Source organism: Uloborus diversus, chromosome 1 (assembly GCF_026930045.1).
Source record: "Uloborus diversus isolate 005 chromosome 1, Udiv.v.3.1, whole genome shotgun sequence".
In the NCBI taxonomy this organism is placed as follows: domain Eukaryota; kingdom Metazoa; phylum Arthropoda; class Arachnida; order Araneae; family Uloboridae; genus Uloborus; species Uloborus diversus.
The window spans coordinates 65,095,451-65,112,794 of NC_072731.1; the positions used below are offsets into that span (position 1 = coordinate 65,095,451).

Below are 17,344 nucleotides of genomic sequence, written 5' to 3' on the forward strand. Positions count from 1 at the left end.
AGGTCTAGTTCATTGAAGGCTTAATACCCTTATCGATCAGGACTCGAAATTAACAGTGGTCCACTGGTCTGAGTTCACAAAACAATCCATCGTACCAGAGAAATATAATTTTTAGTGGTCTATGGGACCAGTCGAGTTAATTTTTATCACTGCACTTTTCTTCCTTAATTTTTCATTATTTAAAACAAGGATGCAAGAATTGACAACTAAAGGTATCTACGGACCTTGGACCAGTGGCTCATTTTTTTAAAATTTCTATGTTCTATACCTGTAGATTAAAAAAGCTCAATGATTTTCATTAAAGTATTCATTTCTTGTGTGTAATTCTTTATTTTAATTTAGATGCATTTCTTTGACCATTCTTATCTTTAATTAATTTAGTTTAAGGCCTGTTCTAAACCCATGCCCTACCACAAGTCCCCTCAGTCAACGATGCGCTTTTATGTAAGTGAAAAAGCTTCCTTTAATATTTTCTTGATTGCATCCTCTCGTTTCTTTTTTTGTCCGTTGTGGCAATTCTATTTTGTATTTTTCTTCTTTAGCAGATCTGTGTTAGTGGATCAGATCAGTCAAAAACCTCGAATTTATTTTTGCAATTAAAGTATCACACCAGCACATCTTTTTTGTTGAGGCTTATCCTCAGATAGTCTGACGGAGTCAGACAACAGGGTGGCGACAGATCAGGGAGATCAGGGAAAAGTCAGGGAATTTTGGAAAAATTACAAAAAATCAGGGAAAATTGATTTTATGAAGAAAAAAAATTTTTTTTTTGCTTTACAAAATTAAGTACTTTAATTCCCTACGCATTTTCCGCCAATTATCTGTTCAAAAAAAAAGTTAAATTAATGAGGTGCGATTATACACTGCCTGTCGGATATTTGTGCATCGTTTTTCCTCAACGTCAAAGTATTGAATCTTACTTATTAACCACAGGATGAACTTCCTAAGATTGCGTTTGTGTCTGTTAGGTTCTTTATTTACATAGCTTGAAATTTCCTTTTACGCTTTCAATGCTACGTAAAATAAACAACCATACAGGCGAAGAGGAAGCCTTCATTAAAGCCTTTAGCTCCTTTGCCTTTATTCCATTGCCTCGAAGTAATTAGCGTCTGTAATCACGATTTCAAGAAGAAATCTTTGGTTTTTGAATTAATACTATAAAAGCTTAAAAGTTATTACTTCTTCGCATTTTTAATTTAATTGCTAAAATTGAACTAAACTTTGTTTTTTGCCGTTATACTATTTGTTGTCACCGCAGATTATAAAGGTTTTCTTTTCTTCAGACTTAAGTGATTCATTAATTTTATAACCAAGTTATATTCTTCTTTTATATATTTTGAAATTAACTAATTGCTTTCTTTTTTTTTTTTCTTGCATTTCAAAGTTGTTTATTACAAAAGCAATCTAAGATTTTTTTCATTACATACTGTTAAAATCATTTGAAATAGAGTTAACTTGTGTGCTTAAGTAAATATCTTTTATCTGATGTCTTTTTGTCCATAAGCTCATTACTTTTTGCATTGAGAAAGGCGTTCCCTGAAACGCCGAAACACGTGTCTGCTGTAATCGGCAATTCGTGCTTTTTTGACGTTTTTTCTTACTTTAAATATCTTTATTTTTTATTGTTAAAAAGCTGTATTCATTCATTAAAATCTATGTTCTTGATTAGAGAAAAGCTCCCTATGAATGGATGTCAACTGGTTTCATCTGTTTTGCATAAATATGTCAATTAGTTATATAAGAATAACTACATTACTTCTATTCTTTCACTATTACTTGTTATTATTGCAACAATTATTATACTGTTTGAAAACTTAGTTCAAAATAATTTCAATTACTTTTTAGTTCTATCATAAATACACATGTTTTTAAGAGTAATTTGAATAGTTTCTTAAAATTCTTATGCAAAGTGGTTTCTGGAAGTAAAGTATTTTTTTTTTTAATTTTCTCTAATCTTTCTATGTAGAAAAATTTAATATACTGTTTCGTAGGGTTTTTTTTCCAAAAAAATTGACTAGATATGTTTTTTTTTAATCATTTTATGAAAAAAGTAGCATTTTTTAAAAATATATCTTTAGTTCAACAACTTTACACAACTTAAAACGTTTAAAATAGTGCATTTTATACAAACATACAATGGATTTCAAGTAGAGCAAAGAAAGAAAAACATTATTATTGGTAACGTAAATCAGGGAAATTTGGTGAACTTAATCAGGGAAAAGTCAGGGAACTTTCTTTTACAGTTCCTGTCGCCACCCTGGACAAGGTCCATAAGACCATTGAGCCTTAAGAAATCCAATATCAGGAGAGGAGAGGAGTAAAGGTCTTTCCCTACAAGTCCCAAGCAGCTCATGATATGTTTAGGAGATGCCTGCTGAGTTTGACATTTTGAGTTTGACACGTTTTTCAAAAAGTTAAAATTCCAAAGAGACTCCGTCTCTCAAAGGTGACTCACAATCACGTTTGTAAAATCTTTTGAAAAATTTACGGGTAAAGGCCCCAAGCCTTCCATCCTCCTAACATCACTGACAAATGTTTACAGGGCTGCCACTGCCAACTAAAAAAAAAGACTATTGCGACTGTTTTGAAGAGTTGGCGACTATGCAAACTATTATAGCCTAAATTAAGACAAAAACGACTATTTTGTAAAAATAACTGCTACTATTTCAGTCAAAAAACGACTAAAATATAAAAAAATGTGAAGAATGCAAAAAAAATATTTGACTTCGAGTATCATCAGCCAAACTAGTCGACCCGTGCGGAACTCCGCACTGTGCTTCGAATCATTTTATAAGGTATTTCGCTCTTTAAGAATTTGAAAGGAAGAACATTATGAAGAAGAACCGAAAAAAAAAGTAAGCACAGAATAGAAGGCATGTAATTTAAAGACATCAGTAACAAAACCTCGTTAAATACAACATTGTGATAATTTGATCATCGCTCACCTTTTGGTCGTACATATTTTCAATTCAAACATAAATATCATTAAAAGTGTGACTGAGTAATGACTCGTGAAAAAGCAATAATTGTGCATGTAAAAAAACAGGTTGTGGCAAATACAGTCCTGCCCATATGAGCATCTGACGGGGAAAAATACATTTAAGAGATATTTATTGGCACGGATTCGAATTGGTGACATTCTGATTAACAACCCGACACCCCAACAAACCTAGCAATTGCGCCTTCCTTTTCGAAAGCTATTCATTGAAGGAATGTGTAGCAAAAAACAGCAAAAAAGCTTTTTGCCAAAATAATAATAAGAAGAAGAAGATCATGCTTCTATGTTTTTTCATTAACCAGCATGATACGATTTAAAATTATTCGAAAAGCATGGAATTTGATTAAAGAATGACGAAGATCTCACGTAGCGATTGAAACGAACATTCTAGAGAAGTAATAAATTAGATTGAAAATAGGTGTTTTTATCTTTGAATATTGAACTATTTCACATAGAAGGTTGCTTTAACCGTTACGGCTTAAATGCCCGCACATGTTTCTCTTTTAATCGAACACTTAAAATTCAAAACCGAAACCAGTTGAACTGAGTCCGTTTTTTAAGTGTAATTTTTTGAACGTAGACAAAATGTTTTTTTTTTTCAGCAGAAAGCAGAGGAGTAGAAAATGATTCCTTGCTAATGAAGTTGATAATAATTTTAATGCTTTATATCGTATTCGCGCGAATAAAAAATTAAAGGTTTACTGGGTGGAACTCGTAGTTTTAATTTGGCGTAGTATTTTTTCATTTGTACAAAAGGTCGAACACTGCTATTAGAAACATCTACATTTCAGCATACAATAAAAATGTTTTTCTGCACAAAAATGATTTCCTTTAGGTAAATCTAATACTTTTTTATGCTTACATTATGCTGAGTGATCTGGATGTAGTCAAAGCTTAAAAAATGGAAGAACACCCTTCGATTAACAGTCAACTTATCCGAATGATAACTGTAGCCTGCATAAAGGAGTCGAAACACCAAGTAGCATTCCCACTGCATTTATTTTATTACGTTTGTATGTTATGAGTACATGTAATGCGTAATACTAATATAAATTTGATATTATATCGGACAGCCCAAACTTGCCCGAAGTTCAGAGAGTTTATAGCCGAACGCTCTACCGAAAAAAACTTATCAATTTAACCGAACAACTAAGTCCAGTGCTTTTAAGCTTTATTAAAATATGAACACACACACAGGCTATTCTTTTTTTTTTTTTTTTTTTTTGCCGAAAGCGACGTAAAAAATGGAAAACTGCATTAAAACTTTGCTTTTAAAAAATGCATAAGAACTACAGGCAGCATCAAGGTTTTGAAACAGCAAGGGGCGTTTTCGAAAACTTGATTTTTCGACCGTAAGTCTATTTTTCTTCATTAGCCAGCCCGATATGTTTTAAAATGAAAAGGGAATAATATATAAAACAAGATATTGAAGAAACATTTTTTTATTCTTGAAAATTTTTACAATTTGTTACCGCAGGCTGCTTGAACAGTTATGACTTAGATGGCAGCACGTGTTCATCATTTAACAGCACGGTTAAAATACAAAATAAATTGAACTATGCTCTTTTTTAAACGTAGCTTTTTGAATGTAGTAAAAATGTGATAAGCTATTTGTTTTTTTGCAAAAAGAAGAAAAAATATATATTTTACCCTTCAAATTGAGGTAGTAATTTTTTTATTTGTACAAAGAGTCAAAAACTCATTAGAAGAATATATATCTCAATATACGATTTATTATTTTTTTCTAAACAAAAAACAATTCCATTGTAGTCTGAAATCTTAAATCTGTTACTTATATTTTCGCTTACATTATGCTTTAATTTTTCTTACCAGAGCCAAAGCTTAAAAAGAAAAAAAAACCTACACTTCAGAAGTAATTTAGCACAAAGTCACTTCAAGTTTTCATATCAGCAAGGAGTGTTTCCTTCTCATTTATTCATAGTTGTTATACACGTAATTAAGTGTTCATGTAATGCGCGATATTTCTCTAATCTTTTGTTGCAGATTGTCCGGACGTGGGCCCGAACACGCATTCTCCTGGTTTCGAAGAGAACGCTCTGCCGATCAAGCTATTCAGCTCTGTCGGTCATAGCGCAAATTAAAGTTATAAGTTTAACCGAAAACCTCATTCTGGTTCTTTAAAACAGGTTTTTTCGGCTGAAAAAAAACAATTTTTAGACCGTGGGTCTATTTTTCGTCAGTAGCCAGCACCATAAGCTTTAAAATAAGGTGTAAATCAAAGAAATCGATCAAGAATTGAGGAAAATCTGGCGTAGAAACCAAAAACAGGCTACAGAAATAATATATAAGGATTATGTGAAAAGGCGCCAAATGAACTAGCGCAGCCTCATTTCTTGCCAAGAATAATTAAAACCTTTTTTTTTCCTGGCACCATCAAACACCCGATTTCTTGCCAACAAGAATAACAATAATTGATTTCAGAGGTGTGCAACTACAACTTTGTACCTTGTACTTCCTAGTAGGGAAGGAAATATGTAGTGTAGTTTTAACTGATTCAATGCTGATTTAAAGTTTACAGGGGGCAAAGAAGACTTTTTTCGTTATTTTAGGTTACTATGAATCATTATTATCTGTCAACCTTGCCATTTTCCTCTGTTTCTCCTGCAGCTACAATATTTGGATGATGTTATTTAATAAACATACAACATTCAACCTTATTTATCATTATTACTTTCATTTGCCAGTAAATGTAAATAAAAGCTAACGATTGTTTTATCTGCAAAACTGATAGTGATTTTAATAGTGCTAAGTTTTTTTTTGTGTATGTGATTTAAAAACCTTATATACCATATGGGGAAATACTGCAGTGTATTATTAATATTATTCTTACTTCTTCAATATTTTACTTGCTTCGTATTTGTAAATACATTTTAATTCTATTAATTATGAAAAGTTTTAGGGATGACTTGTAAAAAAATTTCTGACACAAGCCTACAAATAGCCATTGCAGTTATATAGGTGCTAAGCTTAGCCTTGTATTATTTAATAAACATGCACTATTCAATCTTTTTTTTTTTTCATTATTTTCCTTTAACTGTAAATGTAAACAAACCATAAAGTGTAAATGAAAATAAGGGCTTTTGATTGCTAAAGCAATCAAAAATTATGCATTAGTTATTGTGAATTTAATGACAGTGTTTAGAGTTTTTTTTTTTTTTTTTTCATTTAAAAGTCTGCTGCACCTTATAAAAAAAAAAACCAGTGTGTGTTAGCAATGCTATGAAACAGAAAAGTGTTTAACTCCAGTTGATATATGGTTGACAGCAGATGGTTTCTTTACAGAGTATTGGGTTACTCGTCATATCATATAGAAAAATTTGGCAAAATTTTTGCTTTGTTTCATAGGTATACAGAGTAGTAGGGATGAGAAGTTACTTAATTTAAGACAGAAAAGTGGCTAATGAGCACTTGAAAGAGTGAGAGGGAAAAAAATTGAGACATTTCAAAACAGTAATTACCGACTGTTATGTTTTCATTGTTTTATAAATCTCTACATAGTATAAAATGAAGTCTCCAAAAAACATCTGTGTGTTTGAATGCGCAGAACTTGAGAACTACCCGATCGATTTTGCTGAAATTTTTTCAGTATCTTTCTCTTAGCACCGGATAATGTTTGCAGACCAGTTCGAAATAATTTCGAATTTCAGTTCTTTTTAAATTACAATTTACGCCCAATTTTCATATAAATTCCAGAACCTGGGGGGTGAAAAATTACCCGCACATATCAATATTATATGTGGTTGAAAAGGGCAGCTTTTTCTTCGTTCTATGCAATTTGTTCCAATTCTCTAACTTAATTATGGCAAGAGTTTTTCGCTTTAGAAACTCGAATTTTTTAAAAGACTTCGCCGCACTTCAGGCACAACTTTCTTCTTTAATACTATCAATTAAAAGTAAACGAATTATCACAAAATTTTCTTTCTGACACGACTGGATGAGTAGGATGATCAAGAATCTGATTGAAAAGTAATTTTTTCCCTTTTCAATAAAATAAATACTAGCTAAAAAGTGTCAATTCTTTCACTGCATATATGTTTGTTTGCAAGTCTTTCCACATCTGTAAACTAATTTTAAGATGTACTTGAATGTTGTTTGAATTTCATGTATTAAAAAAACCTGAAATATTCTAGAAGTATAGGTGGGGCTGAATGGGCCTCTATATCATGGTTATGGATGGGCCACCAAAATATGTGTTTTTCTTCCTTTTTTTTCTGATTTTTTCTTTAATATTAAACATAACTCGCTGTCTGAGATTTAGATTACTGTCTTGTTAGAAAATGTTTATTGTAATTTCTAAAATTTGCACATTTTAACCCTAAGAAACATTAGCTGTGCATAGTGATGTGGATCGGGTAAATACCCAGCGGGTAGGTAAATATTTTTTGGGTATTTACCCAGGTATTTACCCAAGGCCTGGGTAAATACCCAAAAACTGGGTATTTTACAAAAAAAATGCAAAAAGTGAATGAGAATTTTTTTTTTTAAATCTAAATATGAAATGATTGGTAAAACTGATACATACATATGTGTTACACAGTTTATAATACTTTTTACTGAAAGACTTAATGAAATTATGAAAGAAACATATCTTGAACCAAAGAATCTTTCTTTTCAATGCCATAATTGAAGAAGATGTTTGCTTTTTTTTTTTTTGTAACTAGTTAAGCTTTTTACTTTTTGTAGAATGGTTTTTTATATGTCAAATTTGGCTATCAACATTGATTAGGCATACCCAACACATTTAATGTGAATATCATATTAGCTTGCTGAGTTGTTTCACACAAATATTCCTTAAATATGCGATCAAAATACAAATTTTAGGGAAAAATTTATTGTTTTGTATATGGTTGATTATATAGGGTGTTTCGTTTTAACCTGCAAGACCTTTATTTTTGCAACCGTTAGTCCTAGATGCATACTTCCAATTGCAAAAATATTCAAAATCAGATGCAGTGTAAAGATATTGAAAGTTTGAAGCAAAAATAAAAATGAGTCAAAAACTACAAAATTTAACTTTTTATACAGCCCTAGGTCCCGTAACTTATATTTAGAGAAATAATCTGCATTTAAAACTTACTGACACAAAAAAACTTGACATTTGTGCAATCAAAACTCAAGAAGATATTCCATTTGAAAGTTTCCAAATGTCAAGTTTTAAGGGACCATGCAGAAGATGAGATTAGAATTTATTACCCTTTCAGAAGAATGATAGGTTGGCAAAGTAAAAAACACTAGGTATTTACATTTTTCATTTCTATTAAAAAATTCATGCAAATATTATGCTGTGATACGCAAAACATGCTGCAAACCTTGAACAATTCGAAAAACCACACTCTGCACACATATAATTTTATATAAACACTCATTAACTGCTATATTTCCCCCCAAAAGATGTTACTGAGGGCGAGTGTAAAGTGGTGTAAGTCACAAAACACTGCGTTTCATATCTCAGTGAAGATTGGTCGTATTTAGTGATGTCAAATACCCGGGTATTTATTTTTAGGGGTAAATACCCAGGGTAAATACCCAAAATGGGTAAATACCCGGGTATTTATTTCAAAAATTTATATTCAACTAAAATACTTTTCTGTACGTATTCCATTATGTATATATACAACCAATCATATACAAAACAATAAATTTTTGCCCAAAAATTGTATTTTGATCACATATTTAAAGAATTATTGTGTGAAACAGCTTAGCAATCTAATATGATATTCACATTAAATGTGTTGGATATGCCTAATCAACGTTGATAGCCAAATTTCAGATATAAAAAGCCATTCTACAAAAAAGAAAAAAAGCTTAATTGGTTACAAAAAAAAAGCAAACATCAATTTTTTAAGGTCCTAGTCTTTTATAACCCAGTAATATATCCCTGCGTGACATCAAAATGTAACGAAATGTCGCTCAATTTATTATTACTATTTATTTACCTATATCTTATGCAGAAATTTCCTCCAAACTTAGTTCAATTGTTCAGGTGTAGAATGTATCACACACACACACATATATATATATATACACACACACATAATATACATAAACATTTAAAATTCATTTAAAATTTTTAATCTTTTATTTTGGGGTTTATGTTTAAAAAAGAAAATAGTCACCTTTTAATACTACCTAAAACATTTTTGCAAAATGCGCAATTACTAGGGGATTTACCCTGCCTTCGGATAAATACCCAAAAAAATATTTACCTTCCCACCCTACAGGGGAACAAATGCAAATGAGCAAAGCAACAGAAAAGAAAATTTTGCTTTTTTTTTTTGCTTATTAATGTGAAAACTGTTTCTATATTTTCCATGTTATCACTTAAATATCAATAAAAAAAATAACACCATAGTGTCTTAATAACTTCTCAGTTTATTCTTCCAAACATCCCTCATGCTTCCTTTTTTTTTTCATTTTGGATATGACTAACCTAGATTGCAATTTTGAAATCCTGAAGTTCATAATGAATTGCTTATACTTCTCCAATTATGGCATTGAAAAGAAACATTCTTTGGTTCACGATATGTTTCTTTCATGATTTCATCAAGTCTTTCAATAAAAAATATTATAAACTGTGTAATACATATGTATATATCAGTTTTACCAATTATTTCATAGTTAGATTTAAAAAAAAAAAATTCTCATTCACTTTTTTGCATTTTTTATAAAATACCCAGTTTTTGGGTATTTACCCAGGCCTTGGGTAAATACCCGGGTAAATACCCAAAAAATATTTACCTACCCACTGGGTATTTACCCGATCCACATCACTAGTCGTATTAATGTCAAATTTTTTTTGTAATTGTTTTTCATTGGAGATTATTTCCCTAAATATAAGTCAGAGTTCCTGGGGCATGTGTAAAAAGTTAAAACTTGTATTTTTTTACTCATTTTTATTTTTATTTCAAATTTTCAATATCTCAAGTCTGCATCTGATTTTGAACATTTTTGCAATTGGAAGTATTTGGACTAACGGTTGCAAAAATAGAGGTCTTGAAGGTTAAAACAAAACACCCTGTATATATACATAGTGGAATACATACAGAAAAGTATTTTAGTTGAATATAAATTTTTGAAATAAATACCTGGGTAAATACCCATTTTGGGTATTTACCCGGGTATATACCCTGGGTATTTACCCCTAAAAATAAATACCCAGGTATTTTACATCACTAGCTGTGCATTAGGAACACACGTGAAATTCTATAAACGATTAAGATGAATTTTCCAGTTATTGACCAGTATCTGTTGTTCACCATTTGGACTTGATATAAAAAAGATTCCAACCAGTATTTAATAAATAGGTTTTATTAGAATTGTGTGCTTTTTCTTTGTTGATTTTGTATGATTTTTTGAGAATGTCTTATTGTTTGTTTTTGTAGGCTGGTGCATATGTTTAAGTATATTTTTTTAATTACTTAACTGTTTGAAAATCTAAATAATAATTCCTATTTATTATTAACACTTTGTAAGTGATAATATTGAATTTTACCGAAAACAATTAGTTTTAATTATTCAAAAATGTATAAAATTTAAAAGTACGATTGTCATGAAACTGTTAAACATTTTTGCTTGTATTTTTATTTGTTTTCGAGACTTTTTTAAAAGATAATTCCACATGTTTTCATTGAATTCATTCAGTGGCCCATTCATTGCCTTCTATGGCCCATTCAGCCCCATGGGTGGGGATGAATGGGCCAAACATCTATGTTTTTTTTATTTTCATTCATAATAGACAGTTCCTAATCCAACTTATATGACTTTTTTATGTAACTACATAAGTAAAGTAACTAAATAGTGAATTCTGAGCTAAAAAACGTATTAGAAAAAATTACAAAAAATAAAAACCAAAAATTTGCCCTCATTACCACTCTCCCCTAGATTTTTTACAGTTAAACCTCGTTATCGCGACACTCCGAATGTCACAAGATTGGATTAAATATGTTTTTGCAATTGAAAAATTTTCTGTAAAATAATAAAAACATCTGGAAATGTTTGTTGTAGGAACTTCGGACTCAGACAAGAGATTTGACCAGGCATGGGACCTCAAAAATGGTGGGGGACGAGTAGATAAGTTCTGAAAGGTACAGGTTTCATCAGACTTTGACAAGGGGGACAATAGAAAGGAATTCAAAGCGGGTGGATTGTAATATTGGACGAGGGAAATAGCAGGAAAAGAGAAAGGCTATAGCTACCTTAAACTGGAGGTGATCACGACAAGCTTCTCCCATGAGAGAAAAAGAGATAAGAGCGCCTCATTATATTGAAAAGGGACACAACTCGAAAGTGGATAAAAGAATTAGAAAGGGTTTTTTTCACTTTCAAAAAGTGGGGCTAGGCCGCCAAAATCTAATCAAATCGCAGACAAAAGTGAAGAGTCTTGAATTGGTTTCTTTCTTGCTGATAATTTCGTGGAAAGGAGGAGTGTTAAAAATGTTATTTGAAAAATTAGCAAACACGTATTGGAAAGTATTGTAGAATTCAAAAAAATAATAAGTAAAGTTTTTTACAGAAAATTTTTATTAAATTCACCAATAACTCAAATTAACATTATTTGAATCTATTTAAAAGCATAAACACTTAATTTCTTCATTAAATCTAATTTTAATGTTTAATTATGAATTTTTAAACTATTCTGTTTATGACGTCCCTCCGGCTATGACGACACTTTAACAGTCCCAGAGGTGTTGTGGTAATGAGGTTCGACTGTATTTAAAAACGTCTGTTCTTTAATAGGTGCACAAAGAAATGGTGTGGAGTCTGTATCACATTTTTTAAAAATTACGGTTATGTAGCTTGTTTTAAAAATTTAATGTGAAAAGATTTTTTGTACCTAACTCTGCTAGCTAGACAATGAAACAGCACTCAGTATAGCAGTTTCTATAGATACCTCTATTGTTTTATTTATTTTTTTTTTTCAGGCTTTTTAGCCAGAACATGGAAAGTAGTGACGATGATGATGAAGAATGGCGTCCAAGCTGAAAAAGTCTACTGAAGAAGATAAAAAGGAATTCATTTGATTTTGGAAAAATTCAAATTTATTTTATGATAAAAGTGTTTTAGCACAATCTTTCTGTTTAATTTATCCAACAATTTCATTTGGTTTTATTTGCTGTTTAAAATTTTGCTTTAAATAAATTTATTTTTTTAAATAAATATTTTATGTATGCATTGAAGTGTCTTACTTATTAAGCCATATCTCAGTTTCAGCCATGCTTGTAAGAGCTAATCTAAAGGGGTTTTTGCTGCAGGTTTTAAGTTCTGCTCCTCTCAAAGTACAAATCATGCATGCATGATCTGGGGGGGGGGGGCCAACTTCCCCTCACTTTGGAAAGTAAAGGGCCCCCTCACTTTTCAAAGTTAAAAATTAATAATTGATGGAAACGTGATTTTTTATACGGTGGATTGATCTATTTTACAAAAGTCAACTAAAAATTCCAAATAAATATAGACTTTTCTCTTGTTTCATAAGAACGAAACTTTGAAATTGAAGGGAAAGTCTACGCTGCCCATCCGTCTCGATTTTTGATGTAATTCCCTTTTTTTTTAAAGTTATTTAATCAGTAATATTAAAAGCCTGTAATATAGCCCAGTTTTGCATGAACGAAAAATTAGCTTCTGGGTCCTCGCCTCCTAACCCCCTACCTACACTAGGGTGTCCCAAAAAGAATGAAAATCATTTTTTTTAACGCATACCTTATATTTTTCCTTTTGTATCAAAACTGTTGCAAAAAAAGTTTCATGCAATTTGTAGCATGTGTATTCCTAAGCAAGCAAACGCTGGCAACACGATACTTTGCACAAAACTCAAAACCAAGGCTGGCAAGTTTTTGACAGTTGGAGGTTTTATCCGCATTTAACTGCGGTTTTTACAGTCATGTCAAAAACTCTTTTTTGACATGGTTTTTGACAAAATTGTCAAAAACCAAAATTTCTGTCCAAAACCTGCATAAGTTTGGTATTGATTCCAAAAATGCATTAGTTCATCATAGTTTTCTATTTTTGGAGTTTCAGAATGAGGAACGTTGATTGATTTGAATAGTCTTCTGCGTAAAACTCCCGAAAATCAACTCGGTTTTCAAAAAACTGGCCTGAATTCTTCAAAATTACAACTTAAAATTAGCTTAAAACGGAACTAAGCTCACGTGACACAAAAAGAGGAGGAACATGCCACACGTCAAGATTCAGTCCCTGGGTTACAACAGAACCGGTTCCGAAGCAGTCGAAACGAAGGGGAGCGTGGTTTGCCGTTGTTTATTGAAAACAGAAGTGCTTTTATTTTAATCTTCAGAAGAGGAAGAGGTGTATATCCTCGTTGAATCACCCACCCTCAACCCCCGAAATTCCGACAACAAGAAAATTGACTTTGAATAGGACGTCAATATTTTATTCACAAGTAAATTACTTCAAAGTACAATTGCTTACACAATAAAATAAATACAGAGCATTTATTGACACTTCTATGTGTCATGGGTGCGAAAGGTTTATTGAGACACCCCCCCCCCCTTGAGAAATCCGGCACAAGAAAAATTCATTTTGAGCTGTACATCACTAATTCTAAATAAAACCACTTTAAAGTAAAATTTTAAAATTAATACAGAAAACAAAAATGAAAGATTTATGTCTATATTTATAGATACCACTCAGAATTTTACAAACTAGACCAGTGCCAGTGACTGCAAAACCCGACTAACTAAAAGTGAAGCCCAAGGCCTGCAATGCTTTGGAAGCTCCTCTCCCTCCCCCCTCCATTCTATCACTTTAAGTCAACGCAAAGTAATGTTTAACATTTACTCTTTAAAGATGATTTTTTTTTTTTTCATTTTCACAAGAATACATGATTTTTAAATGCTGCGCATATGTTTTTTAAATTCGGGGCCTCTTAGGAAGATCTTTCCCCTGGGGTTCATCTTTAAAGCCCAGGCCTAATAGGCCTGGGCCTTAATCAAACCCTGAGTGATTGACACAGCTTGCAAAAGATGCTGACACTTATCAAACAGCATTTGTGTTCATCAATGAGGCAGAGCAAATGAACAATACTTGCCATTTTAGCAATGAAAAATAATGACTCTCAAAAGATAAATTAAGAAGCTATCAAAGAAATTGCTAGTGCCAAAGCTAGGAACATACCTCTCCCCGCATGGAATATAGGGAATAAACCTTCTTAATTTCATACTTTATGACATTAAGCAGATATCAAAATCACCGTTTGCTATCTTTGTTCATCAAATTAACGCGCTTTTGTTTTCCTATTGGGGTTGTTTCCATCAGTCAAAAGTACTACTTTTTGTCACTGAAGTTTATAGAATGATAAAGAAATAACACAGAGCCAGGAAAATCTTTTATTTTCAAAACGTTTAATTTTCAATTAATATTTCAAACGTCAGATTTTTCAAACAAGGCGTAGTCCTTATGGCGTCACAAGAGACGAACTTTGGCGCGAACTCCACTGACGCGCTTAATGTTTACGCTTGCTGTCTAACGCGTTTCTAGGTTTATGAGAATTCAAAAGGGAATTAAATATTACGCTCTGCGCTAATGTGAATGGCATTTCATCACTTCTAATGTCATGTGCAGAAGCGTAAAAAAGGAAATTGAATCTGCACACCGTTTAAAATAATTTTAAGAATATAAAACTCTGTCAAACTATTTAAAAAATGGTCAAATCATGCTCTTTCAGGAAAAAATATTTCTAAATTTTGGAAACACACAACCCCATTCTCTTTATCTTTTTGTTTTCTTTTGGCCATTTCGAATTGATATTATTGATCTAAAAAACAACACGTAATGTGTTAGGTTAATCAATATTCATAATTTTTGTGCTTTTAAATGCTTATACATGTTTTCAGATTGATTTCAATGCGTACTGAATTAATTTTTGATTGCTTGTTTTTTATCTTGTACATTGACATTTTACAGATAAATATAATTTAGTTTTTTAACAGTATTCCTTTTTTCGAAAATTGTTTTTGAAAAGCTAACACTTAAAAAATATAAATAAAAGTTTCATTTGCTAATTTTTTAATATTTACAACCAATATAATTCAGATTGTTTTATTCATTATTAATTAAATTACAAAGACGTTCATCTGTTGTGCATTGAAGTTGCAACGAACCAGCTTGATTTCTCTGTTCGTGTGTGTGGGGGGGGGGGGGGTTACCGCCGCTTCTTCGTACAGCCCGAGTTTTGAACGCAGAAGTTAGAGCAGAGCAAAGTAATACAAATTAATAAATAAAAACCATATTAAACTTTATTGTAACTACTTTAGAATTTTGTACTTTTTTCAATTATTACAAGTAAAAAGGAAATGTGATTTTAAATTTAAAAAATGTTGAGAAATTATTAACTATTCAATACGTTTCTTCCTCACTTTTATTGTTCGCTCCTAAAGTATTTTATCCATTTATTATTATATTATATTTATTCATGAATTTTGCAGACTAGGGATGCAAATCATTCAAAAACCCCTTCATTTTTTTAATCTTAAAGATGACTCAAAATTCAAATCGAGACTTGATTTCAATAACTATTTTGAATGCAATAATTGAAGCAGAGCAAAATGAAATAAATCTCGAAATACATGAAAAATAACGTTCTATAATCAAAGAAAATAAACTCGTTTCAATTCAAAGATATTTTTTTTAAAAAAGAAGAGTAGTGAGATCAGGAATAGCTTTTATAAAAAGCAAAACAATTTTATATAATTAATATGCTATTATGTTAGTTTCTGTAAAATAATTTTGGAACAGAAGAGTGAAGGATACAGTTTAGTTTTCTCTCTCTCCCTCTCTCTCTTAAATAGTGCTAATGGCATTGCACTATTTTTTTATCTTCTCCTCTTGGTACACTAAAAATATTCAACTTGTTGTGTACGATGCTGAATATTTTAATGAGGTACAATATAGTACTTGCAGTTCGGCAGTTTGTGCGTGTAGCCATCTTGGGAATGATAGCGATGTTCTATACCGAGACCTCTATACACGCACGTGCGTCCAGTGCCAGAAGAAGCGGGAGCGAGAATGAATCTTGACGTCATCAGCGGAAATGGGGAAACTAAGGGGGCGGGGCTAATCAGGAGACTTTAAGAATTAATTAAAAAATAACTAGCAGCCCGAATAAACTGAAATTGGTGTCTATCGTTATAAAATAGCCTAAATTTTCATTAAAAAAATGCATGCAGGTTCCTCATTCTAATATGATGTTCAGTAAACAAGACCAAGCTTATGATATTGTTACAAATTCTGTAAATAGTAATTATTGTAGTAACGTAACCTGTAAATAGTTTCCCGTAATGAATATACAGCCCCTATACATTCGGCTCAAGTATACGATCCCCCTATTTCTTTTTTGTTCATTGATAAAATTTGATAACGGTCTACGCATTTCGAGAAGCAGTAAGAATGTTGTGGAAACTTTTCGATGTTTATAAAAGCGCAGGGGTGATTGTGTTCCGGTATTTTACCGGATTTCTGGTATTTACATCTTGATTTCCGGTATCTTCATCTTCGAAAATACCGGAACCATCCTATATTTTCAGAAAAACCCACTTTTGTAAAATTTAGGTCGATGTTTAATGAAACGCCGAAAGTCCAAATTGAAGACGTTTCGTTTGGTATAAAGCGTAAGCTACGTCGTGTTTTGCAATCTCTATGGTAATTATTGAAGAACAGCTGGGGTGAGAGATGGAATAAAGGCTAGATAAGAAGAGAAAGGAGCGTTACTTGATATTTTCCCCCTTAATATTTTATTTTCAAGATGTCTAATATCGTTTCTCTGTTGTATATCTTAATATGCAGATGATGTAACTAGGGTTGCCCATTCCCCCCGACTGCGATGGCACCCCTCAATTTTACCAAGCCCCCTTTTCCCTCAAGAATTGCCACCAACTAATAAAAAGACTTAAATTCTTCTAAATTAATTTCTCCAAAAGTTTCTGTGGTATAATCTGCTTCATGACCCTCCCCTCCCGACACAAACACATGAAAATCCTTGCTATAACTATATTATTAGATTAAATTGCTAAAATATTTATTCACCAAGATGACCTATGGCTTTTCTCTGTTTTAGATGCTTATGTAATAGGTTTTACAGTCCCCCCTCCCCATTAAATGTTGAATTTAACGACTTATATATATCGAAAATATCGATATTTGGAGAGCGATATATCGTGGCATTAAAATTCGGATATCGCCTAGCCCTATTGCGCAGTGATCATAATACATTCTGCCCCTTTTGCCCCAAACTTATTTAGTTCTGAAATATTTGTGCACTTTTAGAAAATGAATGTAATAACTGGTTAAGGATTCAGATACAATGGAGGAAAA

General features: G+C 31.7%; 1 protein-coding gene across 2 annotated transcripts in view; it reads left to right on the forward strand.

Moving 5' to 3' along the window:
- The window catches only part of LOC129230097 (uncharacterized), a 47,158-nt gene extending 35,006 nt beyond the window's left edge, over nt 1-12,152 (forward strand). Inside the window, exons 4-5 of one of the 2 annotated variants that reach the window (XM_054864497.1) lie at nt 382-444; nt 11,941-12,152. In XM_054864497.1, the coding sequence (XP_054720472.1) occupies nt 382-444; nt 11,941-12,001 (124 nt within the window). In that variant the 3' untranslated portion in view covers nt 12,002-12,152. The remainder of the gene's footprint in view (nt 1-381; nt 445-11,940) is intronic. The other variant, XM_054864505.1, reaches the window with a different exon arrangement.
- Nucleotides 12,153-17,344: the final 5,192 nt, after the last annotated feature.